The sequence below is a fragment of the Xyrauchen texanus genome, chromosome 22, assembly GCF_025860055.1.
Source record: "Xyrauchen texanus isolate HMW12.3.18 chromosome 22, RBS_HiC_50CHRs, whole genome shotgun sequence".
Taxonomy (NCBI): Eukaryota; Metazoa; Chordata; class Actinopteri; order Cypriniformes; family Catostomidae; genus Xyrauchen; species Xyrauchen texanus.
In genome coordinates this window covers 27,290,161-27,313,133 of record NC_068297.1, presented here as the reverse complement: position 1 = coordinate 27,313,133, position 22,973 = coordinate 27,290,161, and the positions used below count along the sequence as shown (strand labels likewise).

At 40.4% G+C, this 22,973-nt stretch overlaps 1 protein-coding gene across 1 annotated transcript; it reads left to right on the top strand.

The window, feature by feature from the left end:
* Window positions 1-15,248: 15,248 nt before the first annotated feature.
* On the top strand, window positions 15,249-20,354 carry LOC127662513 (mRNA decay activator protein ZFP36L1-like). The gene is made up of 2 exons (XM_052153727.1): window positions 15,249-15,419; window positions 16,930-20,354. The coding sequence occupies exons 1-2, from the start codon at window positions 15,348-15,350 to the stop codon at window positions 17,986-17,988; spliced, it is 1,131 nt and encodes a 376-aa protein (XP_052009687.1). The 5' UTR covers window positions 15,249-15,347; the 3' UTR covers window positions 17,989-20,354.
* The last annotated feature ends 2,619 nt before the right edge of the window (window positions 20,355-22,973 follow it).

Sequence of the window (22,973 nt, the reverse complement as noted above, 5' to 3'; positions counted from 1 at the left end):
AGGCCAGCAGTAGGTGCTCACCTTGCAGTCTGTGTGGGTCCTAATGCTCCAGTATAGTGACGGGGACACTGTACTGTAAAAAGGCACTGTCCTTCGGATAAGACATTAAACTGAGGTCCTGACCCTCAGTGGTCATTAAAAATCTCTGTACACTTATCTAAAAAGAGTATGGGTGTATTTCTGGTGTTCTGGCCAAATTCCCTCCATTGGCCCTTTTCAATTATGGCCTCCTAATAATCCCCATCCATGAACTGGCTCTATCAACCTATCCTCTCCACCAATAGCTGGTGTGTGCTGAGCGTACTGGTGCACTATGGCTGCCGTTGCAACATCCAGGTGGATGCTGCACACTTGTGGTGGTTGAGGAGAGTCTCCTGTTCACTGTGTAAAGCGCTTTGAGTGTAGTGTCAAAAATGCGCTATATAAATGATACATTCATACACGTTGTACCCCCATTTATGCTGGGATCGGTCTAATGTCTAACCCGTTTTTCAGTATACCAATTTTGCTCAGTTTCCCCCGTATTTACACTGGCGAGCAAGCATTGAATATTTTCAGCTTGAGTTTGGGCTCTGCTTCCATGACCAAGGATCCTGGGGCACACGTAATATAACTCAATGTATTAAATAAATAGGTCTACACACGAGCCTAATGGGCTTTATGTTTAACGAAGGATGAGCCCCCATTCAGTGAACGAAATTGGACCATATAAACGTATCAGTTTCTCTCCTGTTTTCACCTTCAGTCAGCATCGGAATGACTTTACTGTTGTACATACCTTGAGCATTCAACAACCAAAATAAGGTTCAGTTTTCCCCCACAGCTTGCTGGGGAGCAAACATAATTTTTTTTTTTAAATGCTTCCCAAATTCAGCCTCTGTCTCCAAGATCAAGGATCTTGAGATATGCAGAATTCAATGTTCATCGATCACAAGTGTACACAAAAACACACAGTGAACATAAGCACCACATGGTGTCCCTCCATAAGAATGCTGGGGCCGTTGTGGTGAGCCTGCTGGCTCTCAATTCCCCTCCATGTTTGCACATTCTTCCCTGTTCTCTGCTAGGGGAGATGGCTTATCTGGTGTCCTCTGCTGTAAATACATTTATTATAATTGCCATTTCGAATGTGGTCTCTGTCTCCATGCCCAAATGTTTGAGACATGCATAACATAATTCACAACATAAGCACCACACATTGTCCCCTGCAAAAAGAATGCTGGGGCCATTGTGGCGAACTGGTTTTCTCAAATAAACATTCCCCCCAATGTCATATACTTTTCCCCATTCAAATACCAGCGTCTTGACATTATTCTGTCAGCGTCCCTGCTGTAGATACATTTCAGGCTGCCCATCATTTAAGCCTAAACAGGCTTAACATTATCAATTTGCCTTCAACCAGCCACAGTATCGGAGGAGCAAAGGCTTCCCTCCGCTGTGCTGCTGGTTCTGGGGCAGTTGCCAAACGAAAGCGAAGTGCACCATCTAGTGGTTACAGAACGCACTGCAGAAAAGAGCCATGCATTAATTCCTCTGTCTGCTCATCTGTCGGCATTGACAGCTGTAGGGAATTTCGAATGGGGTACTTTGAATAAAAAAGCATGGTTATGTAATTCAATTCAGGTGGGCTCTGCCGGTGTTCAATGGTGTTGTTCCGACAGATGTTTCTGTTTGGGAAGATGTTTCTGTTCCCCTTCTCCGATAGAATGCGGCTTTTACAGCCGCTATTTTCAGGTCCCAAAAAAGGACGGCAGTTTGTGTCCCATTCTGGATTTTGAGACGTTTGAATTTTGCTCCATTGAAATGTCAATTCAGAATGCTGACGCAGAAACAAATAATATCACAAGGGCAGATGAGGGAGTGGTTTGTGACAATAGATTTGAAGTACGTTTATTTCCATGTACAGATTGCACAGAAGCACAGGCGCAATTTTGCGTGCTTCCTTTCGGACTTGAGAAATAAAATTGCCACTACACACTTTCACAAAATGCATGGATGCAGCTTTGATGCCATTGAGGCTTCAAAGCATCCACATTTTGATTTATCTTGACGATTGTTTGGTGTTTGCCTACTTGGAGACTTTGGCTACCCAACATTGAGATATCATTCTCAGCCATTTGATCTAGGGCTGTGTGTAGCCTAGAAAGTGTGTCCTGTTGCCAGGGCAACAGACTCTGTTTCTTGGGGTGGGGCTGGACTTACAAGTGATGCAGATGTGTCTGTCTCCAGTTCACGCTCTGTCATTTCGCCAGTGTCTGGCGATGTTCAATGCAGGATGCGTTCTCCCTGCAAGAACATTTCATAGGCTTTTGGGGCTCATGATTGCGGCTTCTGCTGTCATTCCCTTGGGCATGTTGCAGGCGAGACATTTCAGTGCTGAATGCAATCCACAAAGGGACTTAAACCACTGATGCATGCGTTCCGTCTCTTCAAAGTAATGCGTGGGTGCTACCAAACTCTATTACCATGGAAATGGACCTGCCGTTCGATGTTGGGTGTTCCACTAGGACAGTTGTGTTGCCACAAAGTTATAATGACAGACACCTCCTCTACAGGTTGGGGCGCTGTATAAGAGAGTCGTCCAGCCTACAGGGTTTGGATGGGCCAGCAGCAATATTAGCACATAAACTGTCCCGAGATTTTCACAGTGCTGCTGGCGTTAAAGATTTTCCCTCTGGAGATTCAGGACAGCCATGTCCTCATCCAGTTGGACAACAGGATGTGGTGTCCTGCGTCAATTGCCAGGGACGAGTGCTTTCTCATGCCATGCTGAGACTGGCATTTCGCATTCTTCTGTGGCATGAGACAATGTGCTGCCTCTGGTTGAATTTGGGGTGGATCTCCTGTCCAGACAGGCTTGATGCCCGGAGAGTAGACATTACATCCTCAGATTATAGAACAAATCTGGAGAAGGTCCTGCAGAGTAGATTTGGACCTGTTCGCTTCGAGCGAGATGTCACAGTGTCTCCTTTGGTTTCCCCTCTTGTCCCCGGCTCCACTGGGCATTGATGCGTTAGCGCATCTTTACGCATTCCCACTGATCAATCTGCTGCATGTAGTTTTGCAGAGAGTTCAGAAAGATCGGGTTTGGCTTCTGTTAGTGGTGCCTTTTTGGCCATCTCAAGTATGGATTTTGACACTGGTCTCTCTCCTGGAGTTAAAGCCTTGGATAATCCAGTCAGAACAGACATATTATCTCAGGCTCAGGCCAGCATTTGGCACCTCAATCCAGACTTGTGGAAGTTATGGTATGGCCCCTCAACGGGGCACTCTTTTGAGTGATGGGTTATCCCCCACTGTGGTTGATACCATTCTGAATGCTAGAGCTCTATCAACTGGGAAGCTTTATATGTTCAAGTGGTGTATTTTTGCTTCTTGGTGTAAAGTGTGAAAATCCAGTTCAATGCCATGTCGGTACTGGATTTTTTGCAAGAGAGTTTTGGGGCCGGTGTTGCCCCTGCAGTGCTTAATTGTCTGTCATGTCTATGTTCGCCGCTATAGCAGCTGAGCATGCGCTTATCAGTGGAGTCTCTTGTCTCTCGTTTTATGTTATTTGCCCAAGGTAATTTCTACATTAAGCTTTTGTGGGAAATTTCAGGCTTTCTATCCTCCCACATTTAAGACGGAGGAGCATGAAAGTATGCATATGCTTTACCCAGTTCGGGTATTGCGAGTTTCTGTTGACCGTACTAGCCAGTGGCATAAGTCAGAGCATTTGTTTGTGGGTTTTGGTGGCCACAATCGGGGGGGGGTTTCATTGTCCAAGGCAAAGATGATCTCATTGACTTACTGATCCAATTACAAGTGCTTACGAAGCACATGGTTTACCTTCACCTTTCGATATTCCAGCCCATTCTATGAGGAGCAGAGCATACTCATGGGCTTTGGCTAGAGGTGCATCTTTGGAGACATTTGTATGGCAGCAGGGTGGTCTCCACTACATACATGCTATATGCTTGTCACATAGACAGTTGGCAGCTACTGTTCGTATGGCGTGAAATTATATTGTTCCTAGTGCGATTATGCAGCTCGAGTTCCTACAAAAGGGAATGTCTCGGTTATGTGAAATGTAATCCTATTTCCCTGAGTGGGTCAATGCTGCGTAAGCTAGCTAAACTCTCTAACAGCTGCATAGGCTTGTGCCTACCTGCAAAAAATCTGACTCGATGGCACCAAAGCGAGCACTTTTATGGAGCCCGTGACATAGCTTAAGCGCCACCAGCCAATAAATTGTCATGATTGTACAAGGGCTTCAGACCACGTGACACTCAGGGCATGTCCCATTGCAATTACACAGAGTTGCTTTCACACTCAGGGAACCAGGGTAACTTTTCACGTAACCGAGAGGTTTTTATGGAAAATTAGGGGTGCTAAGGCAAGCATCATTATTATTTTTTTATTTATTTTGTAACAAATTATTTAATTTGTTTTAAACCCCTTAACCTGTTGGTACTACCAACATGAATTACACCTCAAAATGTGTTGTCTTGTTGAGGCAAATTGTGCTATCAGACTTTTCAATAACTTTCAATCTGCAGTTATTCAAGTGTGTTTATTTCATTGTTTTACTTTGTTGTAGAGTGGTATTCATAGCTAGACTTGTGCTGTTTGTTTACTGTCTTGAACTCGGGTCACGTAAACCTGTGTTGGTGTGTGTGCTGTATTGTTTTGAGTTGTCCCAGGGTATTGACTGCTAGATTAAGATTTGTTTGTCCAGTGTGTGTAAAACCTGCCTTGTTTTAGTGTCTATAACAATGCTTCTCTTGATGTAGAGTATTATTTATTGTTAAAGTGTAGCATAATTTATTTGAGGTGTATTGAAGTCACGTTTGTTCCTGCCCTTGTCACCTCGTGCGACCCATAGTTTCGTTTGCCCACGTGACTAGCTTTGTTATGCTAAATAGCATTAAGGCGTGTCCAATTTTTTGCACTGTATGGCTCGTTAGCATCATGTATATATTTGAAAGCTGACGCAGAAGTGGTAGCCCTCATGTAAAGCCTTCCGCGAGTCTACCTGTGCGAGTCCACTGAGCAAGGACACAGACATAGCGCCACTCGCCATAACACTTATTTAACTGTTTACATGATATAGTTGCAAGACAACACGGAACCGACACAATCTACGGCCACTTTGCACTTCAGCACCTGCTCTGCTGTCCACCCTCAGAATCCAGGCACTGACAGAAACATGGATACTTCCAGAGGATACAGCATCACCTGCTGCTTTCTCCAACAACTTTTCCTTCTCTCACACCCCTTGATACACCGGTAGGGGTGGGGGAACAGGTTTGCTCATTCATAACAACTGGACATTTTTACCACACTTTTCTCTATGTAACAATACTACTTTTGAATTCCATGCTATTACTACAATGCAACCCACAAAAATACATGTTGTTGTCATCTATCGCCCTCCTCAGCTGACAAATTTTCTCGAGGAGTTGGATGTCCTTCTGTCCTCCTTCGTGGAGGATGGTAAGCCACTTGTGGTTCTTGGTGATTTCAACATACAAGCCCCAGGCCACTGAACTGAATGCTCTTCTGGCCTCATTTGACTTGGAAAGACTAAGCACCACAGCAACTCACAGATCAGGCAACCAGCTGGACCTCATTTTTACATGTAACTGTGCCAACTCAAATATTCTTGTTACTCATTTACATGTTTCTGTTCACTACTTCGTTCAATTCAACATGACTCTACCATCAACATTAAAACAGACTCCACCTTTGGTATCCTTTTGCCATAAACTCTGTTCTCTTTCACCCTTTTGCCTTTCCACTGCTGTCTCTACCTTTCTTCCCACACAAAATGTATTTTCCAACCTTGATGCAAACACTGCCACAGACACACTAAGCTTTACTTTAACAACATGTCTAGACAGCATCTGTCTTCTCTCCTCTAGGCCAGCATGTCCTACACCACCCAGCCCTTGGCTCTCCGACGTCCTTCATGAACATCGGACTGACCTCAGGGCAGCTGAGAGGAGATGGCATAAATCTAAAGATCCAGCAGATCTAGGTAAGTATCAGTCTCTGCTTGCAACTTTTTCAGAAAATGTTAAATCTGCAAAAACGTCCTACTACCACAACAAGATCAACAGCACCACCAACACTTGCAGCTTGTTTAGAACATTCAACACACTTCTCTGCCCTCCACCACCTGACACATTTTCGCCACATTTTTTACTAATAAGGTTACAACCATCAGCAATACATTCTCAGCACCTCACCCTGTCAAACACCCATCTCCTGTATGCAACTCCTCTGTTTCTATGTTCTCTCCTCTGACTGACACTGAGGTCTCTAAACTCCTCCTCTCCACCCACCCTACCACCTGTTCCCTTGACCCCATTCCTTCTCACCTTCTCCAGGCCATCTCTCCGTCCATCCTAACTGCACTCACACACATAATTAACACATCTCTACTTACAGGCACTTTTCCCACTACATTTAAGCAGGCTCGAGTATGCCCACTGCTGAAGAAACCCACCCTTAACCCCACAAAAATAGAACACTCTCATCCCATTCATGGCAAAAACACTTGAAAGGGCAGTTTTCAATAAAATCTCTCACAGAACAAGCTGCTGGATGACAATTAGTCAAGCTTCAAAAGTGGACACTCCACCGAGACTGCCCTGCTGTCTGTCACTGAGTCGCTGAGATGGGCGAAAGCTGAATCCAGATCATCCGTCCTGATTCTGATGGACCTTTCTACACCCTTCAACCAACAGATCTTAGTCTCCACACTCTCTTCGCTGGGCATCACAGGAACTGTGCTTGACTAGTTTAATTCCTATCTCTCAGGTAGTTCCTTCAAGGTAGCCTGAAGATGTGAGGTGTCCAAGCTACATTAGCTACTTACTGAGGTACCTTGGGACACTTTTCTTCTCTATATACACAATATTATTGGGACCTATCATTCAGGCACATGGTTTCTCTTACCACTGCGATGCTGATGACACGCAACTCTACTTGTCATTCCAGCCCAATGATCCAGAATACAGCAGCACGTCTTGTCTTTAATCAACCAGAGAGAGCGCATGTTACACCACTCCTTGTCTCTCTTCACTGGCTGCCGGTTGATGCACGTATAAAGTTCAAGGCTCTGATGGTGGCATACAGAACAGTCACTGGGTCTGCTCCAGCATACCTAAAATCATGCACAGCTACGCTCCCACTAGAAGCTTGTGGTCGGCTAGGGAACATCGCCTTGTTGTACCAACACAATGAGGCAGCAAAACACTTTCGGCTTCATCACACCACATTGGTGGAATGACCTTCCCAACTCCATCCGTGAAGGACAACAGGATGGCTAAAAAAACACATCTTTTCAATGAGCACTGAACCAGTCACTAAAAAATGAAAAAGTGTTTTGTTGAGATCTCTGTCTCTACAGTTGGAGGTATGACACACTTACCGATACAAAATAGTGGAGGGGGAGCTCACCGAAATAACAACAGGTGTACCGCATGCATAAATAATTGTAAATGAGTGATTAAGGATGTGATTTATGGAGTAACTTTACCTTGTGAAAGTGTGTGATTGCACATCTATCCCCTCAAGGCTTGCTGTAGAATGCGTATGTCTATATGCAGATTTCAAGGAGCACGTTTACATACAAACCAATACGCTGATTACTCCCAAAAATCTTCTTATTTAAAAACCAGACAAAGCAAGAAATCTGCTTTTACTGTATATGACATTGGAAGTAAACTCATTATTTGATATTATGCTCTCAATACGTGTGCACATTGGATGAGCTGGTAAGAATGCTGGTTAAGGTGATTACAGTACATGCCACGTGAAATTGCCTTAATGGGCAAAAATCTACCCGTGGCGACCGGTTTATTCTTACACCGTTTATGATCTTACACCAATAAAGGAACACCGTTTATTGTGTTTGCATGGCCACACTGCATATTAAGCATGAACGCTGTAAGATCATGCATGTAAATGCACTCAGTGAGTAAGAGAAAGAAATTACTTTCAGTAAAAACAGACTGTTGTTCCTCTGCTTTCTGATTTAATCAATTTAGTGTAGGAGAAAAACACCAGAAAAAATGCTTGGTGACAGAATCACTATGGATTACAATTGGCGTTTGCGATGATATGCTGCTGTGTATGATAAAATGGTTCAAGAACAGATTGATGTCTTGTCAGTTCTTCAGTAAAAGAAGAAGCTCAGTGGTCACTTGATGAGAACACAAGAAACTGCCTTGGCAACAGTATGATTTTTTCAAGCAAGCCTGATGTGCTTTTTCAGTTTTTGAAGCCATTAATTAAGCATGGTGTCCCGATGGCCAAGTGATTGACGACCTCCCGCTGGCAGATGCTAATGCAAGCTTCGTCTCCCTCTGCCTGGCCGGTGATTATGTAAATGAGGCTCACACCTGAAAATCACTGGAAAAATCGTCTACTGTGGCGCTGGCTTTAGCAACCACACACCAACGCCCTGGCAATCACCCATGACCAGCGTTGGGTAGTAACGCATTACATGCAATCTGGAATACGTTATCTGATTGCAAATGTCAAGCACTTCAAATAGCAAGTTGCTGTGTAATTTTATATTTACTAATACTTCATAAAAGGAGTGTTGATTATTACATTTAAAATAAATGATTAGATTTAACTAAACATACAATGTCTAATCTAAGTGTAGCCTAATCTAAAATATTGCGTTACTCATTACAGATTTCGTTTTGTAATTTGCAATCAGTACCAGATTACATTACAAAAGTAACAATGCCCATGACACCCAGCATTGTGTCAGTGAGTTTACTCATCCCTAAATGCATCCCTAACATTTAATTCAGAAAATGTAAAAATCTATGTGCATTTTATTACCATGCTCATCATATGCTGACTCAGAAATACTATTGCACAGGATTGCATTACATTGGAACAAAAAATGTAATTATGTTTTTAACATTGTCATGCAGTGCACGAAAACATTAAGTTAAACCACATGTTGCATTTCACGGAGAGCAGAACATGAATCAATGAATATGTAACATACTACACAAATCAAATAATGTATTTTGCTTTCAGTTTGAGTTCAGGCTTTGGTTCAAGAATGTGTATTGAAGCAGAGACACTTTTCCTGTATGAAGCAATCTCTCGTATAAGAATGGAAATAATGGCTTCAATTTAGGCCTTGTTTGTTGTCCGGCACTGGACACATGGGCTATGTAACTCTAGTCCAGTGGTGACCACACAGGAGAGGTTCTGTTGGGAGGGGGGTCGGCTCCAGAATGGAGACAGATGGACGGAGGGCCGTTGTCACAGAGAATGGCCTCCACTGTTTTCGTGCTGGCCGCCGCTCACAAAGATCATTGATTTTGACCACACTGAGTGAAGGGCTCGCTAATATCTCGTTTCAGCAGTGTCCGCAGCATGACTATGACACCTGTTCGGAGGTCAGGTCTAAAGAACACTTCAACTGGGGGAATTTGATCACATCCCAGTCTTTTTCTCTCAGATTATGTTGAGGTCAATGAAATGTTATGGTGTCAGCATGGATGATTTAGGAATGACTCATTCTTAAAAGTCTGGGTTCAATACAACTTCAAGGAATAGTTTACCCAAAAATGAAAATTATTTCATCATTTACTGTACTTGCTCTCTTGTTGTTCCAAACCTGTATGGCTTTCTTTGTTCTGTGGAGCACAAATTGATTTGTTGTTTTCTTCTAGACTGGACATTGGAACTTTACACAGACAAATTAGATAGCAACTTTATCACACTTGTCTCATGTTTACACATATACCATTATAAATTCATATATAAGTCTTATAGATCTACTTTTGATTCGTTTATTTAACGTTTAACCCAGTGTAATGCATTGCTCCATAGACTTCCATTGAAAATGTAATACTGTTAACGTGATTTTTACTTGTATTTACAAAATGAGCGACAAGTCAAAATCATTTTCAATGGTAATCAACAGCATGCCATTTACACTGTCAATAAAGCTTAACTTGTGTTGAATCCGGAATATTCGTTTATGGCCAAAGTTGTGCATGCAATGATGTTTTTTCTATAGTCTTTACTGTGACAAGTACCCAGTTAGGAGATTCTACCCATCCTCAGAAGAAAGTGACCTGATATTTCACATGCTAAAAACAACACATAAACTTGCCAGTCAGTAAATTAAATAATCAAATTTTCATCGCTTCACTATTTCCTGTCCTCAAACCCTGACACTTTTTCCTAATAGTATTTGCGTCAGTGTCCTGTCTGTTCCCTGTTTCCTCTGGCTCTTTGCTCTAGGAAAAGAGTGAAAAAGTGTGAAAAACAGATGGATAGGCTGTATGTTTCAATAGCATAACAGCTACCATATAAGTGCAATGACTAATGGTGTTTCCATATTTTATAAGATCTAGGGGGTACCCAAAGGGAAGGCCAAACAAACCGCAATTGTTTATATTTTCATGTTAGACACAAGGCATCTTTTCGGCATAAATTTCAATACCGTTCATCAGTCCTGACCTTCATTGTACAGCTAGAGCCTTGTATGCAAAAGAGTAGGGGCAAAATCTACTTTTTTAGAATTGTTGCATGGGAACATCATGACTTGAGAGGTCTGGTGATGTACCACTAACAAAACTCTGGCCAAGCTTTTATGAACAATTATCATTTTCTCATTTGAATCATCGTTTACCTTTAAAAAACTCTCCTTTAATGGAAAAGATAGGAGACCTGAATCCCAAATTCTGTACCCATGAGCTACAGGTAAAAGCCCCAAGTATTATCTCTCAAGTGAAAGAACCACATATCCATCAGAGGGGAAATAAGTCTGTCAAGTGCAGATATTGAAATCATAATAATAGAAAAAAATATATTCTCCATATGTATATATCAGCTCATTTGTACCAGTAGGGCGTTTACCATTCCACAGCACATACTATCTGTCTCTTGGAATCTCACATGCTCCCCTCTGTACTTAGAGATTAGACTGCAAAGTAATTCTCCTGTAAGAGATATTTCATTCCATACCTCCTACTGCCATTTCAATCTCTCCTGCTCCCTCTCTTGTTAAAAGATTATATAGTTAACAGATATACACAGGAGAACCAGATTGGATTGGCGCAGAGGTGTGAACAGCACAGATTGAAACGAAGAGCTCCCTCTACAGGCACACTGCCCAAACGGTCTGAAAGCACACAGCCACTAAAATGAATGTGAATATTTGTATGTCAAGGAATTGCATGATCTCTGGCATGCCTACACATTAAATATGTATATGTCAGTTAAAATATATCAATATAACTGCAGTATAGGCCTATACAAAATATTTTAGTGTGTTTTATGTGGGGTGATGTATGCCTAAGTGGACTTTGCATGAGTGAAAAATAACTTTTATTATTATAACTCTTGGATTGTACCCCACGTCATCGCCGTATTTATTCAATTCAGTCATTTTTCTTGCCATCAGATAGATGAGAACACTAGAGATTTGATCTCCAGTCAGCATTAAGTTTTGTTTCTCTTACACCCTGGGGGAGGTACTCTGTATAACTTGTTTAACAGAATTAGTAGAATGTATAAACACTTCGACAGTGAGTATAAAACATAGGCCCAACTATATACGTATACGAAATAAGCATGTTCAAGTTCCTTGCATCTCACCAACAGTAATGTTATACACACTATTAAAAAGTGGTGAAATAAAGGGCCTGTTTAAAAACTTCCACTGGCTGAGAGGTGGTGGAGAGACGGGGGATGTTATGACCACATCCTCCCCTCCCTACTCTCATATGCCCCACACACAGCCAGGGCAATGTAGCGTTGTAAAAAGCATCCCTAGTAAATCTTTATCCCTTGCCTTATAGCCCCTCTCCAATCCTTTTTTTTTTTTGTTTTTTACTTTTGTCCTAAGTGGTGCAGATCTTTCTCAGCTCTAAAACAAATACAAAATGACACTTCTTGCCATGTCATTTGGGATTGGTGGGGTGGGTGGGTGGGTGGGGTGGGCATGGGGGTTCTTTCCTGAACAGTGTGGATTTGCATAAAGTTGGTCACAAAGCACCATTATAACACTTAATATTGCATAAACATATTAAATATATTAAATATATTACATATTAAATATGTAGCTTTATGTTTTATGTAGTCATCTGTATGCATAAGAAAGTTTAATGTAAAAGGAAAGTCCCAAGTTAGATAATTCTAGGAAAAGCTGGTGTTTGTCTAGGAAGGGGTTACATTTTCAGGAGCTCACCGGAAAGTCCCGCAGATTATAATTAAGGCATTAAATGTGTATATTAATTACAAAGCAGGTGATATTGATGAACAAATATTAAGTGGCCTATGCATTTGAATAAGGACATGGCATTGTTTTGAACAAAACAAGTTGGCATTAAGAATGAGAGGTCATCATCACTTTCATAAATTGATTTACTTCACAGCAACATTATCGTAAATGGAAGTTATCAAAATGCAAACATTTTATACATAAATAGTTAAATATGCAAGAAGTTGTACAACATAATTTTCATCAAATAACCAGAGGAGCGATTACACACAACTGTTGCATATACTACGCACATTGAAAACAAACTTGCAATGCATTCAAAAAGACAGAAAGTTACCCCGTTATGCATTCAGTTAGTAAGCAGAATTGGAACAGAATTGTTGTGGTTTTGTTGTCAGCAAACCAAACATATCTGTGAAAAAACAATAAAAAAAGGTTCAACATTTTACTTTCACACATAACAAAACAGCTAAACATTAGCCTGATTTACTTGTACGCTATAAGGTAGTTTTTCCCAACCACTGTTCACACTAGTGGTTTGTCACACAAATATTGTCATGTGTGCTGTGGAAAATTATTAAATTCCACAAAGTAAATAAATGCATGAAAAAAAGAAATAAACTCAAACACCTCACCTTTTGGAGAAATTTGCCATTTTGAAACCATAATCGGTCACTTTTGTGATTGCGAAGGGCAATGATTAATGTGCAAAAGTGAGTGATATTTATACACGTTAAGAGTCTTCCTCATGACTAACGCCAGCGCTGCAGAATACATTGAAGTCTATGAAGTGACTTTACACCAAAGTGTTTTTCACACACACGTTTTTGCTTCACCAATAATGTCTTTGAGAGTACTAAGTAACAAGAAATATTCAATGTCTCTTTAAGACTTTGGACAGTTTTTAAATGTCTCATAATTTCTTTTAATTAAATATTACCTTAACGTTTATGAATATCAGAAACCCCAGTTATTGAACTAATTTAAATTCACCAAGAAAACGCTTAGACCTAAACATAAACGAGTCCTTTTATAACTTTCTGCTATCCAAGCAACTGCAAGCTTTTTCTCTTTCTTCCAAATACATGTTTTCAAAGTTTATTGTGCACACTTCCCACTTTTTTACATGGCAAACTCGTCAAATCGCCTCCGTGACGCTTTCTGCAACTCTTGTCATGTGGAGGGCAATGCGGCGCTTGACGCTAGCGTTGAACGGAGCGTTGACGCCTCGACTCAACTCATGTGAAATGGGCTTTACAATGACGAAAGAACATTATTAAAACTCAAAATGATAATTATTTGTCTCATAAAAGCCATGCTCAGCAGTTTAAATAGGCTACTGTAGGAAAATGATACCATAGATCTGCTTTGTGTTTATAATGATTGCACTTAAGTCAATAGATTTGTAGCCATAAGTTTTAATAATGGAGAAGGTAAGGTCGTTATTGAAACTCACTATTATTAGACTGTTATTGTTGTCCTTTTGGATGAAAAATAATGCCCAGACTAAAGGAAGACTATAGATCTGCTTTGTTCTTTTAATGCTCAAACACTATATAGTGTCTTGGTAGATTTTGGTCATGAACTACTCAAAATGATTCACTGACTCACTCGTAGCACATAAGATGTTCATTTGTCGCCAACTAGTGACATTTCCAGGAGGGGTCACTGAACTAATCAGTTAATAAAATTTAACAAATTTGTGAAACAGAAGCAAGCCTCACTAAAATACTCATTATTTTGCAGCTAATTCTGCACAGCTGTAAACTTGAATAAACTCTAATCACTAAAATAGCTGGAATTGGTGATTTTAGCTTAATCTTAAAAAAAACATTTCATGGGCCAGTGATCACCTTTTTCGCCCCTCATGAGTTTGCATCCCTGTACTTTGTTGTGGCATTGCAAGAACAAATCTATAAACTAGAAAAGAAGCAAATTTGTTGTTTTTTTCATTACCTATTTAGTGCGCGTGACCTGACACAGCCTACCTATGTGACTTTTTTTTGTTTTGTTTTTTAACACACTACTAAGACGGACAGAAAACATGGACAAGTTCTTGAAAAGGAAAAATATTGATTGGTTAGACTATGTGGGATAGTGGTGTGCCGTTGAATTGTTTAGTCACAAAAAAAAAAAAAACTATTCAGTGTGAAAGAGCTCTAATAAACTTAGGTTATGTCAATCAAAATCATGTTACTGAGCATGTGGAAAACCCTGTTGCATGTACGGTCTGAAATAAATCATGATTTTCAGATATATCCCTTTTCACAGTCAACATTACAATGCGAAAACGGCGTTTTCAAAAGTATCGACTTTGGAGTGCGTTTTCAAAATGCTCCATTTTGACAGACAAAAACGACATCTCAGTGTGGACGGAAGCCCAAAACGGAGAGAAAAAGATGCATTTTCAAACAAAACCGTATTGGTGTGGACAAGGTGCTTGTTTAAATCCTAATTAAATTGTTCTAAACTATTTTATATGTTGTTTTTAAATGCTTTGGCAATACAAAATGTACTTTTGTCATGCAAATAAAGCAACTTGAATTGAATTGAGAGAGAGAGAGAGCCTTAATGTACTTCAGTCACAGTACTTTTATTTTCTTATTGTTCATAATGTCCTGTTAAATGCTTATTTTATTTTATATTGTGTAGTGTATATTGTTATTATAGTTTTTATTTTATTTGATTCATTACCTGGCACATTATTTTAATTCTATCCTTATTGTTATTTGTCACTATCTGTTTTGTGTATTAATGCTTTGGCAATATTGTGTGTAAACACAATCATGCCAATGAAGTACTTTTAATTGAAATTGCAAACTGAGAGAGAGAAAGAGAGAGAGAGAGAGAGAGAGAGAGAGAGAGAGAGAGAGAAGTAGCACAAAACTTAGAAAAAAAGTGATTCAGTTGGGAAAGAAACGCCCCGTGTACTGACGCTCTTTGGCCCCTCCTGCCAGTGTGTGTTATAAAGGAAATGCTGCGTTGCGGAGCTGAACAGAAGGGGTTCTCTGATAGGGCAACAAAAGTTTACACAACCAGGACCCATCTTGTTACACTTTAAAAAAATTAATCTTTCTCTCGCTACGTTTGATTTATGCTCGATTGGAAGATGACCACGGCCGTGGTGTCGCCTTTCTTCGACTTTAGCGAAGTGCTCAACAACAAGGTATGAGAAAAGTTTCAGTAGGGGTTGTCTTCTGGAATGTGTTCGATTACACTTCGTTTTAAGCCCAAATGTGCAAATGTTGACATGCTAAGTAATCAAAAACAACAATTACTCAACTACAGATGCATTTTTCCTTTCAAAACGTCAGTAGTTTTTAATAGAAATATAACAATGCACGAGACTTCAATATGTAATGCTGTCTGCGTCCATGCATGCATCCAGTGAAGTTCCCTGCTTGGCAAGTTCTGGTGAATCCGTGGCAGCGATTTCACAATACCGGTGTGTTCGGGTTGATTCTATTTGAAATGTTTATCAACTAGACTGGAGATTGGAGCAACCGGTTGCACCATTTGCTATTGAAAGAATGGCCAAACCTGACAAAAAAAATTGTTTTGAGGGGCATGTTTTGGTGTAAAAACTTGGTGTCAATTAAACGCAAGAATAATGTTCTATGACAGTCTCGTGATTTCATTTAGTTAAACTTTTAGAGAAGTGAATTGGAAACTCAACTGAGTCAAGATGATGAGCTGATCGAAGATACGAGATTATTGCAGTGGAGAATTTGCAGTTAACCCATAAATGATGTCTTAAACATCTTTTGTCAATGGAGTTAATGTTTATTTTTTTCTTCTATGTTGTGCAGCTATGAAATAATACATCTGAATGTTTTTTCTTGTTGAATGATTCAACCTCTTAAAGGATGAGATTTAATGAAATAAGATCACTGTTGATGAAAATTGACAGAATTTAAACTGGGGTATCAACTAGATAACATTATTACTGTCATGTTTATAAATATATGAAGCCTAACTTTAAACTTTGAAAAGTGTACTCCACTTGTGTATTCCTTAAATCTTTTATATATGTGTGTGTGTGTGTGTGTGTGTGTGTGTGTGTGTGTGTGTGTGTGTGTGTATGTGGTCAATGATGATTGGGGAGGGGAACAAAAAGTTTATGAATCGGTCATTGAAAAACCTCACTTGATCATTGACCACTTCTATGAATATTGGTAGAGTCATGGCTCCCTCTATGTCTATGGTGGTTTGACAGAGTGTATGGTTAGAATTAGTTTCCTCTGTGTAGAACAGCATGTTTTCTCATGTAGAACTTTAAGTGATCAGCAGTGAGTTTGTATGGGTTCTACGTGTGATGCTTTTCATGTAAATGCTGATGTCATTAATCTAGTCAGACTGGGTTATAGATGTCTGCAGACTGACCTACTCTCACGTCCGATAATATACAAGACCTCGTTGATGAGTTTTACCCACATGAGACGTGCACAGCAGTCTTCACTTTACTAAATGAGTCAAGCATTCTCTTAGTGGGCGTTGAGCCAAACTAGCAGTTGTATAGGCCTGTTTTGACTCATGGGTTTAAAGGCAGTACAAACCGTAAAGACATGCATATAGGACAGAAGCCAAAATTAGTTTGCAAGTAATGTGACATTTTAAAAACTCAATTTAAATGTCCTAATTGTCTTTTTTTTTTTCTTTCTTTTTTCCTTTTGTAGAATAAAATGCTGAACTACAATAACAACATCCTCAGAACTCCGCACTCTGTCTCTGTCCCTTGCACGGGGGCCAATCTGCCCATCTCCAACCCCACTGGGAGCCTGCTGGACAGGAAGGCTGTGGGGACACCCTCTACTGGTGGGGTTTACCAGCGCCGGCACTCTGTCACTTCGGCTAGCATCAAATTCAACCAAAACCAGTTCTTGAACATTGCAAAGGTAGATCCATCCCTGCTCAGCTTGGGGACAGGTTGCAGCAACAAAGAAAACCGGCTCCGAGACCGTTCTTTCTCAGAAACGGGGGATCGCCTGCTTCAGAAGTGTTCGGGCCCTGGAGGCTCCAACAGTCAGGTCAACTCCAGCCGCTACAAGACCGAGTTATGCAGACCTTTCGAGGAGAATGGTATTTGCAAGTACGGTGACAAGTGCCAGTTTGCCCATGGCATTCACGAGTTGCGTAGCCTAAGCCGCCATCCCAAGTACAAGACAGAGCTCTGCCGCACGTTCCACACCATCGGCTTCTGTCCCTATGGCCCACGTTGCCACTTCATTCACAATGCAGAAGAGCGCCGTGGACCTCCACCTACCCCGTCCCCCCTTTCAGCCTCTAATAAGATGGAGCGGCCACGCCTGCAGCACAGCTATAGCTTTGCAGGGTTCCCCAGCTCAGGAGGCTTGCGGGACAGCCCTACCTCAATCACCCCTCCGCCTATGTTTTCCCCTGATGAGCTGCCCGAATGGCCTAGCAGCAACCCCTTCACATATTCCAGCCAGGAGCTGGCCAACCTCTTCAGTCCCAGCATGGGCAGTGTACCTTTGTCTTGTTCCGACCCCTCCACCCAGGCGCCATCCTCCCCAACCTCAACCCCTTACTACTTCAGGGCCGTCACAGAGTCTCCTCAGCTCTTTGAGTCTCCAGCCAGCCAGCCTGACTCTTTGTCTGACCAGGAGGGATACCAGAGCAGCTCTGGCGGAAGTCTGAGCGGCTCAGAATCACCCGTCCTCGACACCACCCGTCGACTGCCTATCTTCAGCAGGCTTTCCATCTCTGATGACTAAAGCACACTGAGCCAGACCCAATTACCCCCTTCTCACTGCATGTAGCAGTCTAAGGCAAAGAGGATAAGACTCTAGCACTCCCTCTACGTATTGCCATTTCTCTGGCCTTCTAGAAGCTGTAGACATCCCTCCTTGTGTCACCTATGCTCTGAAAAACGATGCAGTGAATTAAGGGATATTTCTCTTTCGGAAAACTCTTTTTAACCAGAACAAGCTAAAACTCTCCGTCTCACCTCTCCTGATTTTCTGGGCCTCGTCTTGCAGAGCCCCTGCTACGTTCTTGGTGTGACTGTGCCTAACACGCAGAGTAGGAAGTGGATTAGCAAAATGCTAATCGGGAGCGGTATGAGACTGTTGTGCCAGGTGCCACTGATACATTCAAGTGTAACAGAACCGGTGGCACGGTTCAGGGTGAGATCTGCACCCTTCCGCCTTGCAAATTGCCACTCTTTATTTCAAGGACACTCTTTCATAAAAAGTTCACAAGTTTCATACTTAGAACTTTCACAACTGTCTTTGTAAACCATCTTAAAGCAAAAAGAGGAAAAGGAAGTGCCTGGGGTTAAGTGTTGGGGGTGAATGGACCACTGTTTATTTTCTTTTTTGGTTGTGGCCTGATTATGTAGCTCTTGTTTAGAGTGGATGCTCCCCTCCTTTAAATTGTAGACTACACCAGTCTGCAGGAAGGACTTCTCTCATGAGGGTTGAATGAAATTGGAGTTATGGAATATTTCAGGCACTTTCTAATGTTTAGTCAGGTGCTATATGCTCCATGTTTCATAAAGCCCCCACAAAACCCTTAGATGGGGTGTATGCACTCAAAAACGAACAAGTCCTTTTTAAGTTTTTTGTTTTTTTTGGTAATTGTTATCCCTATTTCACATTAGTTGCTGATTTATTTAACATTTGTTGGAAAGGGAATCTTTGTTATTCAACTTTCTTCTTTCCCACCTCAAAAGGCTGTTCTCTTCTAAGGCCAATCAGCAAATGGAGGGGGAATTCCATCATTCCCAGGGTGCATCTATACATCTTTGCAGCTTCAGTTCTTCATCAAAGCATGCTTTTCCCCATAGATTCTGCTCAGAGGAGCACTTCGCCACTCATCTATTCACCATTTTTATTTGTATTATGGTTATATTATTGTTATTGTTTGAAAACTTTCCAGAACAGAAGGTTTTGCTTGTCACTGCTTATTTAACTTATCAAAAAAACATATTTATTGGTGATCATATGCATTTTTTTGTTAATTTTGTTTGTATTTATCTTGATAATGAAACGATAGAATATATTTTCTTTTATGTTAAATTATGATCTTCTGTATTAATCTTAAGATTGTGAAGACTTGTCAGCTTTCTTTTTTTTCCACAGTTTAATATATTGTCCTCCAATGACATTTGTTGGCAACTACACTTAAAATGAAACTTAATTTAAAAGCAAAAAAAGCAACAAAAAAAAAAATCCTCTGCATTTTGATTTATTTATTGTCATTCCCAAATATTTGACTGCAAAATCAGTACTACAATACAATCATTCCTTTTAATAGTTGTTTTAAAAGTTTTCATCCAACCTCTCCACACTGGTTTTTTGCACTTGAGGCAAACTTTTTCCCCCACTGGTAACAGAATAATTTTTTTATTTCTTTTTCTCGAGCATTTTTATAATGTTGGTGAAAAATCTCAGTACTTAAGTATTGGATATTTATATTTTGTAGTGATAACGGATTGGATTACCTATTCTGTTTAATGTATGTCTGAGCCTGGTCATAGATTTGATATAACAGGGAAGAAATTAGCAATGCATCTTTTTATTTTTGATTCAAGATGCAGGGAGTTTCATGTCCTTAACTTGCCCACCACATTTGAAATGCCACCATGAAGTGCATTTTTATTGTTGAGATTTTCTTTTTTTTTTTTTTTACAAAGTTTAAGGGTTGATTTATGATGTTGCAGGTAATAAACCTCCAGTGTTAAAAGCAGTTTCTTCAGTTATGTTGGTGTATGTGATCAATTGCTGACAATAATTGTGACCTAGGGTTGAAGTTCTGTTTCTGAGGTTTGGAGAGCTTCTAGCCTAAATATAAAGTGCCTCATTTACACATTCCGCAAGCAAGCGTTCTTTGCCTTAAAATAAAGCTGGGATGGTTTTTTTATTTTTTTTATGACTTGTTGCTTGTATCCACAATGGTGGAAGCAATGATTGCCAAGTTGGTTAACAGTATACTGTAGACACAAAGAAAGTAAAGAAAGAGTTGAATGTATTTTGCTTTTTATTAACAGCTATTGCTGTTCACTACAGTAATTTCTGTGAGTTTATATAAGATTGATCTCTCTTTTATAATGACTGATTGCAGTTAAAACCAATAAAACCCATATTTTTAAGAAAATAACTGATCTGGAGTATCATTCTCTGATGTAATAAAACGCTGGGGCATGCAAGAAAGTGGATGATTTTGGTCAATAAGGAAAGCTGTTTTGCTGTCAAATGCTTTTAAAATTGAAAGCTCAATAATGGTAAAAATGGTGTGTACATTGCAATAATGCAGGGGAATTGGTTTTGGTGATGCAGGCAACCAAAATGGCTTGAGACAGACTCTTGCTTCAAACCGTACTCTGAATTACACAGCCACATGACTGACCACTGAGAAGAGTGAGCACAAGCTTATATTTTCAGGGGACAACGGTTTTTCACAAAACCACTATGGCTTTCCTAATCATTCGGATCTGGCAACGATAATGTAGAAAAACAGATATTCTGTATATAATTAAACATTTTGACCCAGGGTTGACTGTGATGAGGGAGTTCCTATGAGCAGCGTGGTTATTGGTAGCCTGTAGAAGGATTGGTGGGGCACTAACCTGGTCAAACTCCAGTTGGATTTCTCTGATTGCACAGTTGCTGATGGGAAATATGCTTCCCTGATTTCTGCCGAAATGAGTTCGAGGAGAGATCTCAGAAGTGAAAGCGTGACGCATTACATCAGGGTAACCGTTAAAGTCTGGCCGTTATGTTATCTTTGTCCTCAAACAGATTAATTTAACTGAAAACCCCCTTCTAACACGTACAGTTACTGTGGCAGGATCTCAAAGGCATAGGGGGAATCACTACTGTTTAAATAGTCATTTGAATACTATGCATTCTTAAGTGATCCTAAACATTGATCCATCAGATATTGGATAAAATGGTATAAAAACTAAAATTACAATTACTTCCCTTTTACAAAGCATCTTCTCTGTCTCTCTGTTTTAATTCCTGCTGTTATCCTTTTTAAGTCTAGCTGTATATGAACTTAAGCCAGACTCAAAAATATTTAAATACATTAACAAAATATCAAACCAAGTGACACTTATTATAAAGGAGAAGAAAAAAAGTTTGGTGCACATTTTAAATGATAAAACAATAGAAATAATGAATACAAAAGAATTCGGACACTTTCTGGTTGTCAAACATTTGCGAAACCTATCCTTAGTGAATCTGATCAACTACACATGTAGTTAATTGCTAGAATACGTGTGAACTTGAGAGGAACTGACTATCCACTAAATATCACCTTAGAGCCAGTTGTTTAAAAGTAAGTATAAAAATGGCATGGAAAAGTGAAATAGGAACTGAGGTCTAGCTTCTTTTGTTTCTAGATGCCTTTGGATTTGATATTTTGTTATGTGATGCAATTAAGTTCATACATTTAAGTGTGGCTTAGGTGTCCAAATAATTTCTGGGGTCTCTGAGCTCACTGCACAGTGAGGAAGAGCTCAGTACAAGCTCAAGTGTAGTTTCCACTTAGTTTAAGACATTCTATAAATATAAAACAACAAAACAGCACTCAAATAGAGTATGTGCCCCATTGGTCTATTTCCATGGTGCAGGTGATGGAAACAACTTTGCACCATTTGTTTGGTATGTTGTGTCAGGTATACTTATATAAAGAAACCCTCAACCTCTGCAGCTTTCCTCCACTGCACTCGCCCTCTCCACCCTCATGAGCGAAGCCACATCCTGCAGTACTTGTGTAAAGTATGCCTGTAAACATATAGGTGCACAAGGTGTTCTCGTCATAAACAGGAAACAGGTCTTTGTTTCGTATCACGCTTGCTGGAGAGAGAGAGAAAGAGAGAGAGAGAGAAAGCCCATAAAGCTTTATGTGTGGCTTACGAAGCTGCTGTTTACCTGAATGTGACAGAGACACAGCCTGGGTATCAGGGTTGAGCAACACTTGTCCAGTTGGTAGACTTTGTAATTCCTCTATCAGAATTTTCTGGAATTGATTGATATGTTTGAGCAGAGCAAATAGACAAAATTGTGCGAATTCTGGTTTTCTATCACTAGCCACAGTTGAGCATGTTTTTGTTTACATATATGTGGATAAAGCACAAGTGGAAGGCCAGGGTCAGTGAGAATTTCTGATTGAAGAGTAACTTGTTTTTTTGTGGGATTAGGGCTCCTACAATGGGTAATTTTATTTGCAGACTTACTGTTCATTGAGACGACTTACGAAAACAATAAGGAAATATATCTGTAAACAACTGTATCACCACAGTGTTACCGTAAAGCCAGGAAACAACAAGTTGATTGTGTCAAAGACAAATTTCCAAGGCCCTGTAGGTACGCAACTGGTTTCAGGTTACAACAACATAATGCCCGAAGACAGTGAAGCTGAGACTGTTTTAACCTTCCCTGCGGCAAAGACAAGCTTAACTAGCATACAATTTCTATGCTAGTTTTGGCGGGTTTATGCTGGTTAGTGCTGGTTTGGTTTTGGTGCTAGTCTAGCTGGTGGACCAGCATAGCCATGCTTTTCACCAGCTGAACCTGGCTAGGGGAAGCATGTCAACCAGCATGGTCTTTCTATTAAAGCTGGCTAAGGTAGTTTAAAAGCCTAGTTGGGTTAACAGCATCCCTTGCAGGGGGACCAGCACCCAAATCACAACATAAGCTAGTGACCAGCAATGCTGGTCTTATCAGCAGTGTTTACATACTTTCTAGTGGTG

What these genes read in the sequence shown, in the direction of transcription:
- LOC127662513 (XM_052153727.1), top strand. Translation starts at nt 15,348, where the DNA reads ATGCTCGATTGGAAGATGACCACGGCCGTGGTGTCGCCTTTCTTCGAC. An exon ending in GCGAAGTGCTCAACAACAAG is followed by an intron (nt 15,420 to 16,929) that starts GTATGAGAAAAG and finishes TTCCTTTTGTAG; the next exon opens with AATAAAATGCTGAACTACAA.